Source organism: Lycium ferocissimum, chromosome 8, assembly GCF_029784015.1.
Source record: "Lycium ferocissimum isolate CSIRO_LF1 chromosome 8, AGI_CSIRO_Lferr_CH_V1, whole genome shotgun sequence".
In the NCBI taxonomy this organism is placed as follows: Eukaryota; Viridiplantae; Streptophyta; class Magnoliopsida; order Solanales; family Solanaceae; genus Lycium; species Lycium ferocissimum.
Window position 1 is genome coordinate 56,729,415 of NC_081349.1, and position 21,465 is coordinate 56,750,879.

At 39.2% G+C, this 21,465-nt stretch overlaps 1 protein-coding gene and 1 non-coding gene across 2 annotated transcripts; one reads left to right on the top strand and one right to left on the bottom strand.

Annotated features, from left to right (window-relative positions):
* Positions 1–743: 743 nt before the first annotated feature.
* Positions 744–8,581, bottom strand: LOC132068760 (disease resistance protein RPP13-like). The gene is given in 5 exon segments (XM_059462454.1): positions 744–1,126; positions 1,509–1,641; positions 3,764–3,857; positions 6,439–6,838; positions 6,841–8,581. Coding segments are annotated over 3 exon segments (1,614 nt in total). The 5' UTR covers positions 8,048–8,581; the 3' UTR covers positions 744–1,126; positions 1,509–1,641; positions 3,764–3,850.
* Positions 8,582–19,884: 11,303 nt separating this feature from the next.
* On the top strand, positions 19,885–20,094 carry LOC132069113 (small nucleolar RNA U3). Its single transcript, XR_009417679.1, has one exon. It is a non-coding gene; the product is annotated as a small nucleolar RNA U3 (small nucleolar RNA).
* The last annotated feature ends 1,371 nt before the right edge of the window (positions 20,095–21,465 follow it).

The window sequence follows — 21,465 nt, forward strand, 5'->3', positions numbered from 1 at the left end:
AGGGGGTATGGTCGGGTAATTATTTTGTTTTCAGGGTGCATCTACGTTCTTTCCCAGAAAAAAATTGCATGTGCCTTCTACCGCTTTAGATGGATAATACAACGACGTTGTTACTCTCCTTCTGCTTGCATTTTCCTTTTTAGAGCTGCTCATTCTTCAACTTCAACCCCAAGAAGGGATGACCTACTCAAAAGCTTGGCCACAAGTTAGTACCATCTGGGAACACAGTGGTAACCTGCAAACTCCCCATGCCACAAGTTAGTATGTTAACCTCAGTGGCTGAGGCAGTTGCTTAAGTTTTTAGTTCAGCTTGCAGAGGACATTATGGGCGGTGTTGTTAATATGGCTTGAAGAGCATCTGAATTAATTACCAAAAACAGAGGTAGAGCCCCTGGATAATTCTTTAAAATTACTGGGTTCTAAATTAATAATTTGTACCTATTGACAAAAAGTTCAATACAAATATATGGTTCGCACCAAAGCTACTGGATTAGACTGAACCCACGCCCGAAGGACTTGCTCCGCCCCTAACCAAAAACATTCATTCCATTGGAACAAACCTTCTCCCTCTCCTTGGAACAGGTGACATATATACAGAACCTGAAATGGTCGAGTTCTAATGTTTACATACGTATATTTTTGGCAAGGGAGATTGGAGCTGCCAGTTTCCGCATACCAAATGATTGATTGGTTATGTGTGATAAAAAATTAAAAAAAATAAAAAAATTATGTGGAGACGCAAATGACAAACATGAAAGGAAAAAAGAAGATACAAATAATTCCACATAGTCGTTCTTAGTGCATGTGGCACTCCTATCTATTGAACAGTGCCCCTGCCCCTTATACTCACTAGTAATAGGTAAACTACAGAAAACAGGCTCGAGAAATGGTTACTCGATGAGAGAGCGAAATTTTCATAAGATGCAACAATTCAAATTCAATCCATGAAAGTTTCTAAAAAAGGGGAAACTTCAGGAACAGGTTCCAACACTATTTTGGGTTTCCCTGTCCTACATCCATCATAATATGTATGTTCTGAAGGACGCCATGGCACTAGGAACTGCAGAATAGACTCAACAAGCTCATTGAGAGGTGCAAGCTCTGTCTCGTCTATCAAGCAGAACTCCTGCATCAAAGCAAAATCAAATTAGCAGCTTGTTCCGGAATTTTAGTATCTTTCAACCTCATTGTACTTGTGAGGTACACATGACGAACTAATAACTTATGACAATGCATCAAATCAACAACATGAAATGAGCTACTCACCCATGTGAAGAGAACAAAATGCTTAAGGCAGGTATTCAGATGAGCTTCTTCCTTTAGACTGACAATCATTTGGAAATGTGAATGGTAGATATGGGCATATACACGAAATAATCACTTAAATATTTTCACAACAACCTGAAAGTTATGGGGAAAGGGAGCACCTGTAGAATACCATTGGTATCACATAAATACACTTTGATCAAAGAAGACAATTATGCACAACACAAAGAAACGCCACTTACCCCACTTTTGAGGAAAGACTGATTCCTCATCTAGCTGAGTCTCTATCCAGTCCATTAAATTTCCACGTACTTTGGACCAGAAAATTCTATAGGTTTCTATGTATTCACTCCATCAACCCGTCGGTACTCATACCTGTCAAACGTAGTGTTGAAAAATGCGCGGTCATTCCACAACAAGCATAGACTTCATTACAATTTCCAGTAAATTCAAACAGGGGTATCTTACAAACTCGTTACACATTTTTACATGCTCGATGCACCAACAGAGGACTCAAGAGTTAAAAATGGAACTTTTTAATTTTCATTGATGCTTCAACATATAATACTTTAAACGAGTTGATTCACAGAGACAAACTGAACATCAAGTTTGAGACAAGTTCTTTGTGTTATATCCGGGGATATGCGGCTAATGATTGATTAAACACTGACAAATAATTTTCTCAGTTTCCCGCCGCTCAAACGCCAGCCTAAAAATCCAGTTGGTATAGATTATCCAAACCAATGATTGACCAGCAAACCATGGAAATAATGTAATTTCAACTGTAAAAAAAAGCCATAATGAATTGACACAAATACTTAAAAAGATCACTAGGTCAGTAACAGCTATGTCCTCTGCCCAACCACGATGACGTGATTTGTTTAAACACACAATAGTGCCTTCATAGCAGCTGCTCCTAGGTTATAAGTGTTTTTTTTTTTTTTGATTAAGCACCGGGTGTCCGAGTCTCTTTGAGCCCCGACTAATCCCGGGGGTGCACAGGCCCTCGGCAAGAAGTTTCCCGCAAGTGCACCACGGGTAATTCAGGGTTTCCCAGTCCGATGGCCCTCGAAATTGTTTGCACCCAGCGGGTTTCGAACTTGAGACCTTGAAAGGGAGCACCCCAAGGCTCAAGTCAATTGCCACCAGGCCAACCCCTGAGGGTTAGGTTATAAGTGTTTTCTTTGTGGTATCTACACGAAGAGCTGTGAGAGAGTATTTGCTGAGCTGGAATCAGAAAGGCACAAAAATAGGCATTAACTGGATTAAACAGTTCCCTTCATTAGACCTCTTGTCATCCTAAACGCATCTCTAGGTGGGTGCCCTCTAGTAGCATAGGTTGGGCAAGACAATCCAACTTCTCTGTATTTCTTCATAGCTGTTAGAGAAAGGACAAGAAGACTCTTCTTAGGCTTGATTTCTGTTCTTGGGCCAATCACGTAAAAATATTTTATCTTTGGTGGCATAGTGAGGTGAGAATTTTAAGATCTCTACCCGCTCTGATACCATGTTAAAACTGCTACAAGACCATATAGGATCTGAGGCTTTGTTTCGGTCTGCAACTAAAGAAATGGGAACTACCTCTATTTCATTGAAATATGACTTTTCAATGTGGACCAAAAAAAATGAAACATCTTCTCTCACCCCTAAAATTATATCTTCTAAGTAGACATAATGTTGCATGACCTGGTTAAGAATCAAAATGTCAGGAACCCAAAAATAATTGGTGGCACATGGTAAGCACGTGAGTTTTAAGTGCCAATTCACTCTCACATATACACACATGGAGCTGGCTGAGAGAGTTATGCGAAATCTGGTAAATTCCTAACCACCCAAAATATCTTCTCATTGTTCGACTCTCTCTCTCTCTCGATCTCTTCTCATCTCTTCTTCCTCCTAATTCTTTCAGGGATTCAACAGGAGTTTGAAGCTTGTTAATGGAGTTTTAGCTTCGAATTCTTCTCTTTCCTTTTAACCATTCAATGTAGTTGCGTGTATTGAATTTCACAAGTAATAAAATCCTCCATTTACACAAGAAAGGGTAGTGCCTATATGTGTGAAGCTAATGTATGAGAAAAGTTTCAGGCTATTACCTTATTAATCATTCATCTCCCGGGCTCTATCATAGTAGGAATTTATTGTTCTGCCAAGGAGGTTCAATCTGCTTGTTAGCTTTTTCTGATATGTTCAAGAGGAAGGAACAACTATGCTGGATATTGTAATTAAAAGGAAGACTGATCCATGAAGTCTGTTGATGACTAAAAATCCATCAATGGGATCGATAAAATTTTTAACTTCTCCCAGAAGCACATTCTCTGCAGCCTTCAGAGCTGCTTGGTTTAGCCGATAAAGAACACAAGATGCAACTGGTGCTAAAGGTCTTCTCCTTGAATATTTTAGCGTCAATGAGACCTCATACATCAAAGGTATTTATTATGTCAACATATGTACTTTAACAAGTAGTATAAGAGAGAAAGGGAAAGATTGAGAGACGTACTTTGGTCCTGCCAACATCGTTGGACAGCTTGATGGAGTGCAGAACTTAGTGAGGGTGCCATACAATATATTCACTTGGTTGGAAATGTCAACAGCTGTAGAAATTGAGACAAATAAAGGTCAGCATTTAACTAAACTGTGCTTAATATAATTCAGCGATTATCATTGTAAGTTTAATGAGGCAGTAAAAGCAAACATCCAAATATAACGGCAACAATGACTTCCTCCGCTGAATAACAGTGCTAATACCAAGTAACTTATATCAGAGCAGGTGGTTTTTCAAGAGGATCATTTTGTAATTTTGGAATATGCGACTCTGATATTACTATGGATATTCAGTACCTTCGACAATCTTCGATACAATAGTATAGAAATGAGAAAGGAGGTTAAGTCTTTAAGTATTGAGTTGAGATTCAAAACTGCTGAGATTTCTTATTCTTGAAAATAAATCTTTTCTGCAAAACAAACACTACCATCAAGTTCATCGTTCCATGGAGAATGTGAATAGTACATCACATTTGGATGTATTGGTTCCCTTATCCGAACATGAATATCAGATATAATTTGGTGCTGAAAAAACCAGAACAGACTTATTTAGAATCACTATCTTCTCTTCTCATCTTTAGCATCAGTTACTGCTTTTAAATATTTGAATAAGATAATCTTTAGCATTAGTTACTGCTTTTAAATATTTGATTAAGGCTCCTCCTACTGTTTAGGAGTATAGCTAGCAGTTAGTTTCCTTAACTTTAGCTTTAGGTTGTTATTCTCTGGTGTATTTAATGCTTGGCTGCTGAATGAATAAAATCATCTTTCGACTACTTTTCTCCATCCGATTTTTATAAGAATATCAGTAATTTGAATGGCATTTAAGCTTCAGGAGAAATTTGAATGACTGGGAAATAGACGACTTTTGTAACTTACTTCAGATGCTAGAACCGTTCCGAATTACTCAGAACAAGAAGGATTCACTCAGTTGGCAGCAAGTAAAGACGAGAGGTTAAACTGCTATGATTTACTAATGAAGCAAGCTAATCAATGGGATGATAACTGGCCTTGGAAGTCAATTTGGAAGACTAAGCCACCTATCAAGGAAACATGTTTTGGATGGATCGCCTCTCGGGGTGCTTGCTTAACACAAAACAACTTGCAAAAGAGAAGATTCCTATTGTGCAATAGATGCTATTTATGTGAGAATGATCAAGAAACAGTAGATCGCCTCCTCCTTCACTACAAAGTAACTAGACAATGCTGGGACCTATTCTTCAATATCCGTGTAATCTATTGGGTAATGCCACTGAAGGTGAGAATTTTATAGACTGCTGGCAATACCAGAGAATACCTAGAGCTTTAAAGCAGATCCGGAGAACCATACCTATATTTATATTCTGGACTATTTGGCTAGAGAGAAACAAAATATGTTTTGAAAATCAGAAGAATCATATCTCCAGAATCAAGGATAAATGCCTCCAAAATTTATATTTCTGGAGTAAATGTTGTATGGTGGATAGTCTTAGCAATTATATGGATTTTCTAACTTGGAAGAAAGATGTAATATACTGCATGTCCATCCCCTGCAGGTCTTTTGTATCCTTTTAGTACCATCTTGGTACCTTAATAATAAACCTTACCTTATCACCAAAAAAAAAAAACAAAAGAGTGACTAAAAGGAATTAAAGAAATGGTCAATGGGGATTGGGATTGAGATTTACCTGTATGATTCTGAAAGAAAAGGAATACGAGTTATCTTCAACCTCTTCACGTCTTTCATTCTCTCGGGAATCTCCTTTAGTCTTGGACAGCGATGGATTTCAAGACCTTTAATCAGAGGCATGGCCCTTCTGGCTAAATGCCATCTTTCTAGGTTCTGAAGCGTATCAAGACAAAGGAACTCCAATTGACAAAAGATGTTACCATTGCAGGTAATTTCTTTTCCTTTGTAAGCTGCTACTAATTCGAGATTCCTTAGGTTTGGCAACTTTCCCAAAGTAGGCATCAGATCTTCCATGAGTTTTGAATACCGAAGGGCCATCATTGTGATGGAACTTGGAAACGGGTCCAACAGAGGCAGTTTCTCTATTCTCCCATGTAACCACAATTTCTGGAGCTTTTGACAAGAACTAAGATATTCAAGGGCTGGGAATGATTGATCAGCTTTACAACGCAATCTGAGAGTGGTAAGGTTTTTCAAGCTGCTAATGTTATTAACGGAGTAAGAGTTCTTAATATAATCCATGCTTAATTCTCGAAGACTGACTAAATCAACTGGGTCAACATCTTCCCATTGATCACAAGATGTCTTTAAGAACTTGAAGACTTGTGAGTTTGCTTATACGTTTCAGAGGTTTTGTAGACGGAGCTACTAAATGTCTTAGATTTATTAGATCAGATGTCTCGGGGGTAGTTGGCATGAGTCATTGACATGAAGTGTCAGTAAATTCTTGAGGTTGCCAATGGAGGAGGGAAGATCATGAATACCTCTCAAGGTTAAGAACTTAAGGTGGTACAAACTTCCTATGGCATCAGTTAATTTAGATGTAGTGCCAACACGAATCTCCAAGTACATATATACGTTGGAACTCATCATGGAACTTTATAAGACTTATCTTACAAAAATCTGGATCGAAGAACATAATTGACCTCAACCTCAAGTTAGAAAGATCAAGTGAGAGGTACCTTTGTGCTTGACCATGAATGGCATGTCTGAGACATGAGGAAGACATGGAGTGCTTTCTTGGATTATAAATGTCAAAGAATTTTACTTCCAATGTCTTCCGTACGGCAAGATCCCGAAGTAGATCATGAATCCTACATCTAACAATTTTTTCCCAATATGTATGTGCCACTTGAACCAAGCTTCGTCTTGTCAGCTCATTCAAGAAGCCTTCAGCGACATCCTCCATTCTTTCTTCTCCTCTTGGTATGAAACCCTCGGCCATCCACAACCACATTATGTTTTCAGCATAGATCACACGGTCTTCTGGGAAAATACCCAAGTAAAGAAAACACTGCTTGAGCACAGTTGGCAAATCATAGCAGCTCAATGATAGTATGCAGGAGATTTCAATAGAGTCATAATGTTCTGCCAAAGGTGGTCCTTCACCTTTTGCCATTCTTCTAGCCCCCTTTTATGCGAAAGTAGTCCGCTTAATACAACAATTAAAAGAGGTAAGCCTGCACACTTGTCCACCATATCCTTAGCTAGCCTCTCCATTGTTGAGACCATTGCCCGAACATCAAGCAGTTTCCTGCAAAAGAGGTCCCGACTCTCTTCTTGGTTAAGGTAACGGAGTTTATGGACAAACCCTTTGTTATCTGCTCTTTCGGCAACATCCTCTTTGCGCGTGGTAATAATAACTCTGCTACCATTCTTGTTATCTGGTAATGCCCTTTTCAAACTTTCCCAAGCTTCTCTCTGCCATACATCATCAACCACCACAAGGTACTTGCGTTCTTTTAATAGATCACGAAGGTAACTTTCTAGATCTGTCTCGGTCATCTTTTCCAACAAATCTAGATTCTCCTTGGTGCGTCCCTGGATAGATTTTATGATACTACTAAGAAGATCCATGGTATTGTACTCTTGAGAAACACATATCCAAGCGCGCGTTGGGAAGCTAGAGACCACATTAGGACTATAGTAGAGGTTTCTCGCGAGTGTGGTCTTGCCTAGTCCGCCCATACCATAAATGGAGATGACGCTTTGACGAGGCTCGGCTTTGAGAAGTTCAGCTAGCAATCTTTCTACAACATCCTGAAAGCCAACAAAAATCTGATCCTGATCATCCACATAGGAGGTAGTCTTCCTCAGTGTTCTAACCATGGCAGATCGATTGTTTGGCCGATTACTTGGCCCTTCTTCTGCAATATTATCGATATTTCTAATACCATAAGTCTCTCGTTTGCGAGAGATATCCATGATTCGTCGCTTGAGTGATTGGATCTCCTTGGAGACTTTGTAGAATTTGGTCTCCTTCCTACAAATGCAAGCGCAGGCCTTCAAACGACTAGCAAATCCATCGTCATCACCTTCACCAGCCTCGAAGCTGAAATTCTCCAGTATAGCGACAGCGTCATTAGCAACAGAGTTGATTTCAAACACCCATTGTTGGACTCTTTGATCTTCACTTTGCTTTTCTTCTGCATGTTTGAGGAAAGATTGCATGAAGAGCAGCTCATTTCGCAGCCACTGCACATCCTCTCTCAGACTTAAATGCAGGTTAACTTCCTGTATGAGGAAATCCCCAAGTTTTTGAACTGCAAATGACACAAAAGCATCAACCATCTTCAGGATTTTGGGTATTTTACTCTTATCAAGTTACAGCAATACATGCACCAGGCTTATAAGGTCGCTGTCCTGTCTGCTATTTCCTCTTGTTAAAAAAGACACATGGAAGAAAGTTAAATCAAAGTTGGCTGCTAATTGCTGCCAGAAATAAGTTTGGTACAGAGTAAGTATTTTTTAATATGTTTCCAGCTGTCATTTAACTACTCTTGTATTTTAAATTAATTCAAGTTTGACCAGTCACTTGCATCCACACTCAATAATTGATGTTTTTTCCAAAAAAAAAAAAAAAAAAAAGAAACAGGATAGGAATATTACTTTTGATCTAATCATTTTACATAAAACAATAATTTCCAATTTGGATTACTATTAACTGCATTAGTATTCATTGTTCGTACACATCCCCCAGATATTAATTTAACTCCATGTTATTGTCCGACACTATATATCGAGTATTAAATTGAAGTAGTATAATTGGTTTGTTTGGAGTGGGAAACCAGAAAAGCATCTTTCTGTACAATCATTTGATTTTGTTGTATTCCATCAGATTAATGATCCGACATTTTACATTGTGCCTCACATAACTAACAAAATTTGTTCTTCAGTTGCTCTTTTCAATACTATCATTTGCCTTCTTTTATTTTTCTGTCACTTCTACTCATCCAACTCCTGAATAGAGCGAACCCATAGCATAAATCATAATTAACTTCATTAGCCAATCAATAACTAAATAACAACAGAAGTTTAATAAATCTCAACATATTAATAGATGGTAAGCTTAAAGCAGGCCCTATATTGAAAACATTTAGACAGCTATGCTCTTTAGTGTGTTCATCGGAAGTGGGTGTTGTCCACGACTTTTCCACACAAAATGACTTCCTTCATATCAAACACACATCATTTCTTAATGACATCATTTTGATGCCACTCAAATTTAATTACTTTAAAGGTTAGATCACGTCAGGCGTAGAAGGCATGTAATTAAAATTGAGTCAGTAAATTAGACTTCTAATGATTGATTATTTTGGCATGCATTGCGTCTCTGCTTTTGCAGTAAAAATGGTGTCTTTTATAGCTTGTAGGATCTGTCTAAAATCAGAAACAACGAGGCATCAGATGTTTGAGCCTGTGTGTACAGAATTAGAAAACCAAAACAATAAGGTACTAAAGCTAGTTAGATAAATGAACTCCTTTGAGGAGCAAAAGCACTAAAATGTGGGCAACAGAGTACCATATACTATTTTTAATATCATTTAACATATAAAGCATTGTCTTGAATGTGGATAAGCAAGATAACATATAGTACAACAATTAATTAAAACATAACAAAATCATTTTTGCATAGAATCCCAAACACAATTCTCTTCAAGCCAATTCCATACACTCAAAATCCCCAAAACAAAAAGAAATCAAACAGTCAAAAAACTGAAGGTTCAGATAAACACTCATTCGCAGTCCTAAAGTAATCAGTAAAATGGCAGAAACCTGATCAATGTTTCCATAATCCAACTTCTTCAATGTGAATGTCTTCAAGTGCTTGGCAAAATTACCCTCATCTGCCATTTTATTTTCCACTAACAGCTTCTTCTCATGTTTCACCCAAATTGTAAGACACTACAACACCATTTACAACATACCCGGTATAATCCCATAAGTGTGGTATGGGGAGGGCGGGTGTACGCAGACCTTAACCTTATCTTGTGAGAGATAGAGAAGTTGTTTTCGGTACACCCTCCGCTCAAGAAAAGCGATTACAAAAACAGGTTTGACAAATACAAGAGTAAAAAAGCTATGCTGAAAATACTGTAGGAAGGAAAGTACTGACATAAGAAGTAGTATAGATAACCCAAGTAAAAGAAACAACAGTAGTAATACAAGGATGAAAGGGATAAGAGTAAAATAATAATAATGATACTGATAAGTAGAACCATGCTCTCTCTCAGGAAAGAGAGAAATCGCTCGACTACCTACTACCCATCTACCATAATCTTCGACCTCCATGCTTTCCTATCTAGGGTCTTGTCCTCGAAGAGCTGGAGATGTGTCATGTCATGTCTAATCACCTATCCCCAACTCTTCCTCGTTTGCTTCTACCTCTCCTTAAACCTATCACTGCCAACCTTTTGCACCTCCTACCTAGGACATATGTGCTCCTCCTCTTTACAAGCCCGATCATCTCAGTGTCGCTTCTCGCATCTTGTCCACCACTGGGCCACACCACCTTGCCCCGTAGATCTTAGTTCCTAATCTTATCTCCCCTAGTGTGCCCGCACATCCATCTAAGCATCATCATCTCAGGTATATTCATCTTCTGAACGTGTGAATTTTTTACTAGCCAACACTCTACCCCATACAACGTAGTCAGTCTAACGACCACTCTATAAAACTTACCTTTAAGTCTCGATTGCACATGCTTATCACATAGGACACTAGATGCGAGCCTCTATTTCATCCAGCCCACTCCAATACAATGTGTGATATCATTGTCAACCTCCCCATTTCCTTGGATTATTGACTCAAGATACTTTAAGCTTCCTCTCTTGGAGATGGCATGTGTAGCAATCCTCACTTCCACATCCGCCTCATGCGGTGAGTCACTGCACGTGCACTCCATGTACTCTGTCTAAGTCCTGCTCAACCGGAAACCTTTATACTCTAGGTCTGTCTGCAAACCCCCAGTCTATCTTTAACTCCGCCACGTATCTCTTCAATCAATACTATGGCATTAGCAAATAACATACACCATGGTACCTCCCATTGAATATGTCATGTGAATTCATCTATCACCAAGGCAAATAAAAATAGGCTAAAAACTGATTCCTGGTGTAACCCATCTCGACTGGGAAATGTTCCAGGTATTCCCCACAATTCTCAATCGGGTTTTGACTCCGACGTACATGTTCTTAATCGCTTTGTATGTCACAGGTACACTTTTAGCCTCCAAGTATCTCCATAAAACCTCCCTAGGACTTTGTCGTATGCCTTCTCTAAGAACACTATATGTAAGTTTCTTTTTCTATCCCTGTACTGCTCCAACAATCTCCTTATAAGATGGATGACTTCCGTAATTGATCGCCCCGACATGAATCTGAATTGGTTCTGGGGGAATAGACACATCCCTCCTCATCCTCATCTCTACCACCCTCTCCAAACTTTCATAGCATGGCTTAGTAGTATAATACCCTTACAGTTATTGCACTTTTGAATATCACCCTTGTTCTTGTACAACGAGATCATTGCACTTCACCTCCATTCTTCTGGCATTTTAGCCGTTCCAAAAATGACATTAAATAACCCAGTTAGTCATTCCATACCTACTTTGCCTACGCTATTCCAAAAATTCATAGGTATCTCGACTAGCCCGGTCGTTCTCTCCCCTTTCATTTTATGAATTACCCCCTTAACCTCCTCAAACTTTATACACCTACAATACCTAAAATCTTAATGGATCTGAGAGTGTTCTAAGCCCAACACAATATTCTTGTCCTCCTCTGCATTCAAAGAGTTTATGGAAATATACTTGTCATCTTCGCTTAAGGTGTGTCTCTTTCACCAATACTTTTTCATCCTCGTCTTTAATGCATCTCACTTGGTCTAGGTCACAAGTTTCCCCTCTCTCGTCTTCCCACCTTTATCCTTCAGTTCTTTAAATAGGCATTTAAAAGATGTCGTTTTAGCCGTTGTAACCACTATCCTCACTTCCTTCTTCGCAGGCTTATACCTTTCCCTATTCGTCCTCTTTTCCTCCTCATCCTTGCTCTCTACTAACGTTATGTAAGAAACCTTCTTGGCTTCCACTTCCCCTTGGACACCTCCATTCCACCACCAAGCCCCTCTATGTCTACCATACTTACCTTTCGAGACCCCTGCTGCTTTCATAATAAAATTTGTTGTCCTAGTCCACCTATTATCTGCATCCCAACTAATCTCTCCAGTCGCCATAGCTATCAACTTCTTCCCAACTCCTGAACTTTATTATTAATCAAGCCCCCCTCCCGCTCCCCCACTTAATCTTTGAATGGTTTAAATCCCTCGTCTTCGTCTTCCTCTTCCTTTAACCTCTAGATCCATTACCAAGAGCTTATGCTAGATTGTAAGATGCTCACTCGGGATAACCTTGTAGTCCTTAGATAAACCTCTATATATCGCTCTTCCTAAGGAGTAGGTAATTGATTTGAGTCCAAGCCACCGTACTACGAAGGATGACCAAGTGCTCCTCTTTTTTCTGAAAAACCGAGTTAGATATCACCAAGTCAAAAGCTTTGGAAAAATCTAAAAGTGAAACTCGTCCATCGTTTCTACCTCCAAAACCAAAACTGCCATCATAGCCCCTCGAAGTTGTCCCGATGTGGCCATTGAAATCTCCTCCTACGACTAGCTTCTCGATGTGAGAGATACCTCATCCAAACCCTCCTAAAGGGCTCCTTGACCTCCTCGTTCAAGCCCGCTTGTGATGCGTAAGCACTAATTATGGTAAGAGTAAGCCCTCCAACAACTAACTTAATAACCATCATCCTGTCTTTCACCCTTCTAACCTCTACCACTTGCCCCTGAAGCTCCCTATCAACTGAAATTCCTACTCCATTTCTACCTCTCGAGAGTCCTGAGTACCACAATTGAGTACCACAATTTATACCCGTCTACATCCCGTGTCCTAGTTCCCACCCACGGTTTCCTAGACGCAAGCTATATTGGTCCTCCTCTTCTTCGGAATCTTTACTAAATTTTGGTGTTTCTCAAGTGTCCCCCCAACACTTCATAACTTCTCTCCAAGAAGCTGAACCGAATGGGCTACTCATAAGAGATGTTCTCCATCCACCTCATCCACTTAATTTACCATCTAAACCTTTAGATAGTTCTGGTTCGAAGTACAGAGTCTGTTTCGTTAGGTCTTTCCATTTACAATCCTGTTATACATCTCAAGTATTCCTTACAAGTACAACAAGACCTAATGCTGGAAGCAGAAGAGTCAGCAAGAAACTATTTAGAATGTTCATGGTCTTCAGAGAAGAACTTCCTTAAATTCTCTAATTAATTATTTTCAATTAGGTTTCTGTTACGAAATTAGGATTCGTAACTCTTGGGTCGGGTTAAGTCAAGATTGGGCCGCAACAGTTGGAGTCATTGCTGCATTAATTATTTAGTCTCTTAGCCAGTTTATGTTTTAGCCTTTTCGTATGTTGTCTTTCAATTAAGTCACAAATGGCTATACAGCTATGGCCGGTAGCTAAAAGAAAGTCCTCGCTTTCTCTTGAACAAGGGAAGGGCAGCATAATTGAATCCACTCAGAGGATGGAAAACCTTGTGCTGGATATCCAACGAAGAGATGAATCACGCACACCTGGGCGTTCGTATCTGGCAGAAGCTCACGGAGGCTCTTCTTATGGCGAAACAGGGCAGTCCTCTGTTAATGGAGCTAATAGGTCGATTCCAGCTCCGTCAACACCTATCTACCCAGCATTTACGATAGCATCAAATGTAAGTCGAGGTCTTCTCTTAGCGCCTTCAAACCCTACTATCACTAGATATGGTTCTTCTACCCATCCCAATGAGAGTTTCTCTTTTGCCCCCATGAACCCTTATTTCTCTCACTCGTATAGTTCCATCATTAACTCCACTATTCTAGTTTCTATTTCGTCATCCAGACCTTTCACCAGTTCATCAGTGCCTAGTGGTCCTGTTAGATCCTCACACCCACTGACCATGGAAAATCCCTTGACATTTGGCACTTACTTACCCTTTCCTCCAGCAGAAACCCAGATTCCCAACCTCAATATACCAACCTATACCTCTCATATTCCTTTCTCTACAACCCAAATACCAGTTTATACTACCCAAAACCAAATGTCCACTGGCCAAATACCTAACTACAATCATACACCAATGTTAGTACCAACCTTCTTTTCACACCCAGAGAACTCTTCCAACAACCTACGTTTCCTAAAAGCCAAGCTAATGTTCCCTGATTTTGATGAGAAAAATGTCAGAGGTTGGATACGAAGGTGTGAATATTTTTTCGATTATTACCAAGTTCCGGAGGCTGCTAAAATGACATATGTAGCAGCTAGTGTTAAGGATGATGTTGATAGTTGGTTTGACTCCTATGTAATTGATCGTGGGGGAAGACTTAATTGGGTTCAATTTTGTTTTGATATTTGTGAAAGGTATGATGGAACTGGTCCTTTAGATGTCATTACGGAATTTAATAGACTACAACAATGGGCTGATGTGGTGAGCTATCAGAAAAAGTTTGAAGAGTTACGATGTCGGGTCCAAGTAGTTAGACCCCATCTCGATGAGTTATATTTTGTGACCTGTTTTGTTGGGGGGCTAAAAGAAGAATTAGGCCCCATGGTGAAGGTAGCAAATCCCCAAACGTTGGTTGCTGCCTATAACATGTCTAAACTATATGAAAAATCCCTAAATGCAGCGGCCAAGCAAAATAGCCCAAAGCCAAATCGTCCCAACCCATACCCTTCTTCTTATCCCAAAAACTAAACACCATTTACCGCAACCAAAACCAACTTTCAGTCCACACCCAAACCATCACTAACCAAAAATCCCACCCTGGAAACCTTACGAGAAAAGAAATTGTGTTTCCGTTGTCATGAAAAATGGTCACCAGGGCACCAGTGCAGGAATCGAGCACTAAATGCATTGGAGGGAGAGGAACAATTTGTGGAAGCCTCAGACGCTGATCTGGAAATTGATGAAGAGGAAGCAGTCGAGGAACAAGGAGAGGTGTCTATCAATGTCGTAATGGGCCTAAGTAGCTCTAATACTATAAGGATCGTGGGCCTTGTTAAGAAGCAAAAAATTATGATATTGATTGATAGTGGGTCTACTCATAGTTTCATAGATCCGCAAGTTATCAGACAATTGGGGTTGAGAGGAGTGCCTTTTTCCAGGAGGATGAAAGTTAGAGTGGCCAATGGACAAATAATGCCTTGCACTCATAGCTATCCAGAATTTAACTGGACCATGGGAGATGAAGTTTTCAAGTTTCGTTTGGGCTTATTAAGGGCTGGTGGCAGTGATGTAATTCTGGGAATGGATAGGATTAATACAGTTTCTCCAATTGTCTTGCACACTCGACCACAGTGCGTCGTTCTTCTTAAAGGACAAACTAATTACATTAATGGGTCATGAAGACAAGGGTCCAATGGAATCAAAAGACATTAAATCCATTCAAAAGTTGTTAAAACTGGGGCAATGTGTACTGTCTGCCCAACTAATGTCCAATGTGGTCCAAGAAGAAAGAGAAGTTCCCGAGCCCATAGGTAGATTGATTCAAGAATTTGATGAATTGTTTCAAGAACCCAAGGGGTTGCCTCCGAGCAGGGATTGTGATCATGCCATTGAACTAATACCTGGATCAAAATCGGTGAATCAACGACCCTATAGATATTCTTATGAGCAGAAGAATATAATTGAGCGAATGGTAAAAGAAATGTTAACAACCCAAATCATTACTAATAGTACTTCAGCTTTTGCCTCTCCAGTGATCTTGGTTAAAAAGAAGGATTCTTCATGGCGTTTTTGTGTTGATTATCGTAAATTGAATGAAGTTACGGTGAAAAACAAGTACCCGATCCCAATAGTGGAGGACTTGTTGGATGAACTTCAAGGAGCTAAATTCTTTTCAAAACTGGATCTACGATCCGGTTACCATCAAATTAGAATGAGGAAGGGGGATGAGTACAAGACCGCTTTTAAAACACACCATGGGTTGTGGGAATTTCGAGTGATGCCTTTTGGGCTTACAAATGCACCGGCTACCTTCCAAGCTCTCATGCACGAAATATTTGGCCCTTTGTTGAGAAAGTTTGTACTCGTGTTCTTTGACGATATCTTAGTTTATAGTGTTAATCTCGAAGATCATATTGAACATCTGCGTAAGGTGTTTGAATTATTGAAAATCAACCAGTTGTTTGCAAAACGATCAAAGTGCAATTTTGCGCAAACGCAAGTGGAATATCTTGGTCATGTAATTTCAGGGGATGGTGTAAGCACAGATATTGCAAAGGTGGAAGCTATGTTGACTTGGCCTCGTCCTATTAACATTAAGGGATTGAGGGGATTTTTGGGACTTACTGGTTATTATAGACGTTTCATTAAGAACTGTGCAATAATCAGTAAACCATTGACCACTTTACTCAAAAAGGGAGGTTTCCAGTGGAGTGATTCAGCCTCTCAAGCTTTTGAGGAGCTTAAAAATGCAATGGTTAAAGCTCCAGTATTGGGGTTGCCAAATTTTGCCCAGCCATTCACTGTTGAAGTTGATGCAAGTGGAATTGGTGTAGGAGCAGTGTTGATGCAAAATGGTCGAGCCCTGGCATATCTTAGCCAAACTTTGAGCCCAAAGCATTTGGGCCTGTCCACGTACGAAAAAAAGCTGGTGGCCTCGTTAATAGCGGTGAAAAAATGGAAGCATTACTTGCAGCCCAACAAATTTCTTATACGAACTGACCATTTCAGCCTCAAATTCCTTAGAGATCAAAGGGTGACAACTTCATTGCAGCACAAAGGAATAACTAAACTCATGGGCCTAGACTATGAAATACAATATAGGCAGGGGTCTGAGAACGTGGTCGCTGATGCTTTGTCGCGCAAAAAAGAGTTGTCGGGAGCATGCCATGGACTCTCTATAGTCCAGCCCAAATGGGCTCAAGAGATTATGGACAGTTATGAAGATGATGCAGAGGCCCAACAACTCATTATGCAGCTCAATATCGACCCAACAGCAATGCCTGATGTTTCTTTTCAAAATGGAATTTTACGCAAGGAAGGGAAGGTTTGGGTAGGGAGTCATGGTCAACTCAGGGAGAGATTAATCCAAGAGATGCATACCACGCCTTGGGGAGGACACTCAGGTATTCTTCCAACTCAACAAAGATTAAGGTCTTTGTTTTACTGGCCAAATTTGTTGACAGAAGTGAAGGAAATGGTTAAGGCATGTGAAATTTGCCAACGAAACAAGGGCGAAAATGTTCCTTATCCAGGTCTATTGCAACCATTGCCTATTCCAAATAAATCCTGGGAGCATGTGACCATGGATTTCATTGAGGGACTCCCGAAATACCATGGAAAAAATGTGATACTGGTCGTGATTGGTAAATACACCAAGTATGCGCATTTTCTTACTTTATCACACCCTTACGATGCTGCTGATGTTGCAAAATTATTTTTGGATAATGTGTTTAAATTACATGGAGCTCCTTGCTCAGTAGTATCTGATAGAGACCCGGTCTTTATTAGCAACTTCTGGAAGGAATTGCTTAAGGGTCTGCAAATTCAACAGAAATTGAGTACGGCTTATCACCCCCAAACGGATGGGCAATCCAAAAGATTGAATAGGTGTCTTGAGACTTACCTCCGATGCATGACTGGCCACAAACCCAAAGAATGGAGTACATGGATTCCCTTAGCAGAGTTTTGGTATAATACAGCCCATCATTCAGCCATTGGCATGACCCCTTTTAAAGCCCTCTATGGTTACGACCCTCTTCAACCAACCTTTGAATTGGTTGCCCAAACCAAATTAGAGGGTGTGGATCAATTAATAAGAGAAAGGCAGCTGATGACCAAAGTCCTGCAAGATAATCTACAAAAGGCGCAAAATCGGATGAAACAATTTGCTGACAAGAAGAGGAGTGACGGAAACTTTGAAGAAGGTGACATGGTATTTCTCAAATTACAACCTTATAGGCAAGTATCAGTGGCTATCCGAAAGAATTTAAAGCTCGCAGCAAAATACTTTGGACCCTATAAAGTAATTAGAAAAATTGGGGCTGTGGCTTACGAGTTGGAGTTACCTCCAGGGTCAAAAATTCACCCAGTTTTTCATGTTTCCCAGCTGAAGAAAAAAGTAGGGACTGATATGTTTCCCTCCAAAGATCCTCCATATTGCAACGATGAAGGCCAAATTCTCACTGAACCAGTCGCCATTCTGGAACGCCGCATCATAAAGAAGGGTAACAAGGCTGCCGTGCAGGTACTAGTACCTCTCCAAAGAAGAAGCCACTTGGGAAGATTACTCCTTCTTGCAATCACAATTTCCTAATTTTGACACCTAAAAATGGAAGCTTTTTGCCGAGGAGGATGGAATGTTACGAAATTAGGATTCGTAACTCTTGGGTCGGGTTAAGTCAAGATTGAGCCGCAACAGTTGGGAGTCATTGCTGCATTAATTATTTAGTCTCTTAGCCAGTTTATGTTTTAGCCTTTTTGTATGTTGTCTTCCAATTAAGTCACAAATGGCTATACAGCTATACAAGGACACGTGTCGTCTTTTGTTAGGAATTGTACTGTGTAGGACAGCTGCCCTGTTGGGTATTTAATAGTGTGCACAGTGTACAGGAAAATCATCTGAAATGAAATATTCCTCTTTTAGTTTTTAATTCCTTATTTTCCTCTTTTCTTGATTTCTTCATTGTAGCAGTTGCTACAGTTTCTCGGTTAATTATTGAGTTATGTTCCAATTGTAAGACACTAGGTAATATAATTAATAGTATTCAATAAAAGACAAAAGATTTATCAATCCCCTAAATTTATGATTAATTATAATGTTCAGGACAGTATCAAGTGGACACTGGATCTGATTGTGGCACTTTAAGCAGCTGTTAACAAGGGCTAGTAGTTAGACTTTTCACTAGCATCATCTGTTTTTGGCACTGGCAACAAACAAGCCTTTAAACAACTAAAGCAAAATCAGTCCTCAACAGAACTTCTAGAGAATAATTTATCCATCTTTGCAGCTAATGGCCTTGTAATTCATAACTCTTGGCATGTGCCCACCTATATCTAAAACTTTAGTAGTTCAAAAGCATAAAACCAGAAGTCACCATATATGTTAATCTCAGCTAATGTGTCCTGTAGTTGCAATATTTGCTCTGCTCTTAGATGAGCTGCTTTACAGGAATAACACAGTATCACAAAAAGAAGGGATGAAATTAATACACACTCTCATCAACCGTAGACGTTATATGCAGCCTATCCCAAATTTTCCATCATCTAGGCATTACAACAACAACAACATACCCAATGTAATCCCACAAGTGGGATTTGGGGAGGAGGATGGTGTGTGCGCAGACTTACCCCTACCTTGTGAAGGTAGAGATGTTGTTTCCGATAGATCCTTGGCTCAAGTAAAGCATAACAAAATCAAGTATAGAAACAGTGGCGGAGCCACAGCCCCAAGAAGGGTGTTCAACCAAACACCCTTCACTGAAAAATTATACCGTGTAGACATGTCAATTACTACGTATTACAGACATATGTTACATACTGAGCACCCTTAATATATAGATTATATGAATTCGAACACCCTTGACAAAATTCCTAGCTCCGCCACTGTATGGAAAGGGGATAAAGTAGTGAAGAAGCCATGCTGAAAATAATTGAGAAGACAACAATAACAACACCAAATAATACAATTATCGAAGCAAAAGAAACAACAGGTAATATAAAATTGAAGGATAAAGATATTGCATCGGCTATTGAAATAACACAAGCAAAATAAAAAACCTATAAAATGGAGACTTTGCAAAGATATCATGGACAGATTTCTCATGGAAGTTCTGTAAGAATGTATCCATACGGATGAAGTTCTTACTATTTATAGCCAGCCACTCATGAAGATCTTCCCCTGGCGGTAGCCGCACTGCTCCCTTAAATTACCCATACCAAAGGTAGCATCAATGTGTTTTCTCAGTTGCTCACCCAGCATTTGGATAAATAAAGACACAATTAGTTAACATTTTACTCTAATCAAACCATTGAAAGCCAATATTTTGGTCTGTGGAGCTTAAATTAAAACCCCAAAGCAGAAATACAACGCATGTATCCACCAATAGGCACAACTCTTATGCAAATTAAAAATGAGGAATGTAATTTGAGAAAGGAAACCAAGTTTGGTGGATGAATTATGACCATTAGACCAGAGCGTGATTAACAGCCTCCCTGGCCTTCGGGTCATGGTGCCGTAGATGATCGTTCTCAGCTCCAACCATGGGTGCTGAGATGGTCTAATAGCTGTTTGACAGACTCTTCAATCTGTTTTTGCAACGTTTTTACTTGCTGGTGGCCTTCAAGTTAAGAACTGCCAGTGATGACTGTTCCCACGGCTGCTGATTTCAGAGCTGTAAATTGTGTACCGTGTTGTTGCACCTTTCGGATTCCGAAATTCAAACCATTTTATTTGATCATAATTTTTTCACATGCTATTTAAATATTATGAATTGTCAATTGTTGTACTTATAGTACCTTTTTGTTTAGTTTTCAAATATATAAATTTTAATTTTAAAAATTTTATGTCTGAATACACAGTCAAACTAAATATGTTTGACTCTCGAAATCCGAATGGCGACCATAAAGTGGAACAAAGGGAGTAATATTGATTACTAAACCAACTTTTCTGGGCACCCTAAAGTAATGATAGCATATAGCAGTTAGGGGTGGCGTTTGATATTCGGTTCGGTATTTTCAAAGTTAGATTTCGATAATTCAATAATGGTAATTAAAAGTAGATATCGAATACAGAACTTTGAAAGTTCGGTCCCAAGATGGTAAATTCTTGTTGGTAATTCAATTTTCGGTGATTTATGTTCACCTCTAATAGTAGTAGCACCATTAAGGCTGCAATGAACGATATTTTCATGTATTCCTAATACGTATTATCTATAAAATTACTAGTATTACTCCGTTCATCCTAATTTATGTGGCACCTTTCGTATTTTGAGAGTTAAACAAGTTTTTCTTTTGGTTGTAATTATTTTATATGCCTTTTAAATATTTTGAGTTGTTACTCATTGTCACTTATAGTACTTTTTATATAGTTCTCAAATATATGAATTTTATTTCAAAAACTTAAAGATTATAATTCTGAATACACCGTTGAAATTAAGAAATTTGACTTTCGAAATCTGAACTATGCCACATAAATTAGGATAGAGTGATTAATTAACAATACACTTATAACTAATAAGTCAATTTTTCTTGCATGTCAGCCATCCAAACAAAGGCTTAATACATATCTAATCTCATCTAGTGAAAAGGGGTTGAGCTTAGCACATTCTTTTTATAGACACAGGCTATTACAAAGGCATCGAAAAAAGACTACCCCTATGGTGTTAGGTACAGATAATGTGAGCTATTACACGCGAAAGCTTATCTTATTATGTTCGCCCGTAACTAGGATGGCCTCAAGTAGGGGTATTATGTTCGCCCGTAACTAGGATGGCCTCAAGTAGGGGTAGCAAAATTAGCTCATGAAAATGTTGATCCGTCTATTTATTAGCTCAGCCCAACTCATTCCACCCACAAAAAATTGGCTGATACGTTATGAGAAATTTTGTCAAAATATTTTCAAAAAGATATTTGTTTTTATTTGATATGTTATATATAGTCATAATATAGAA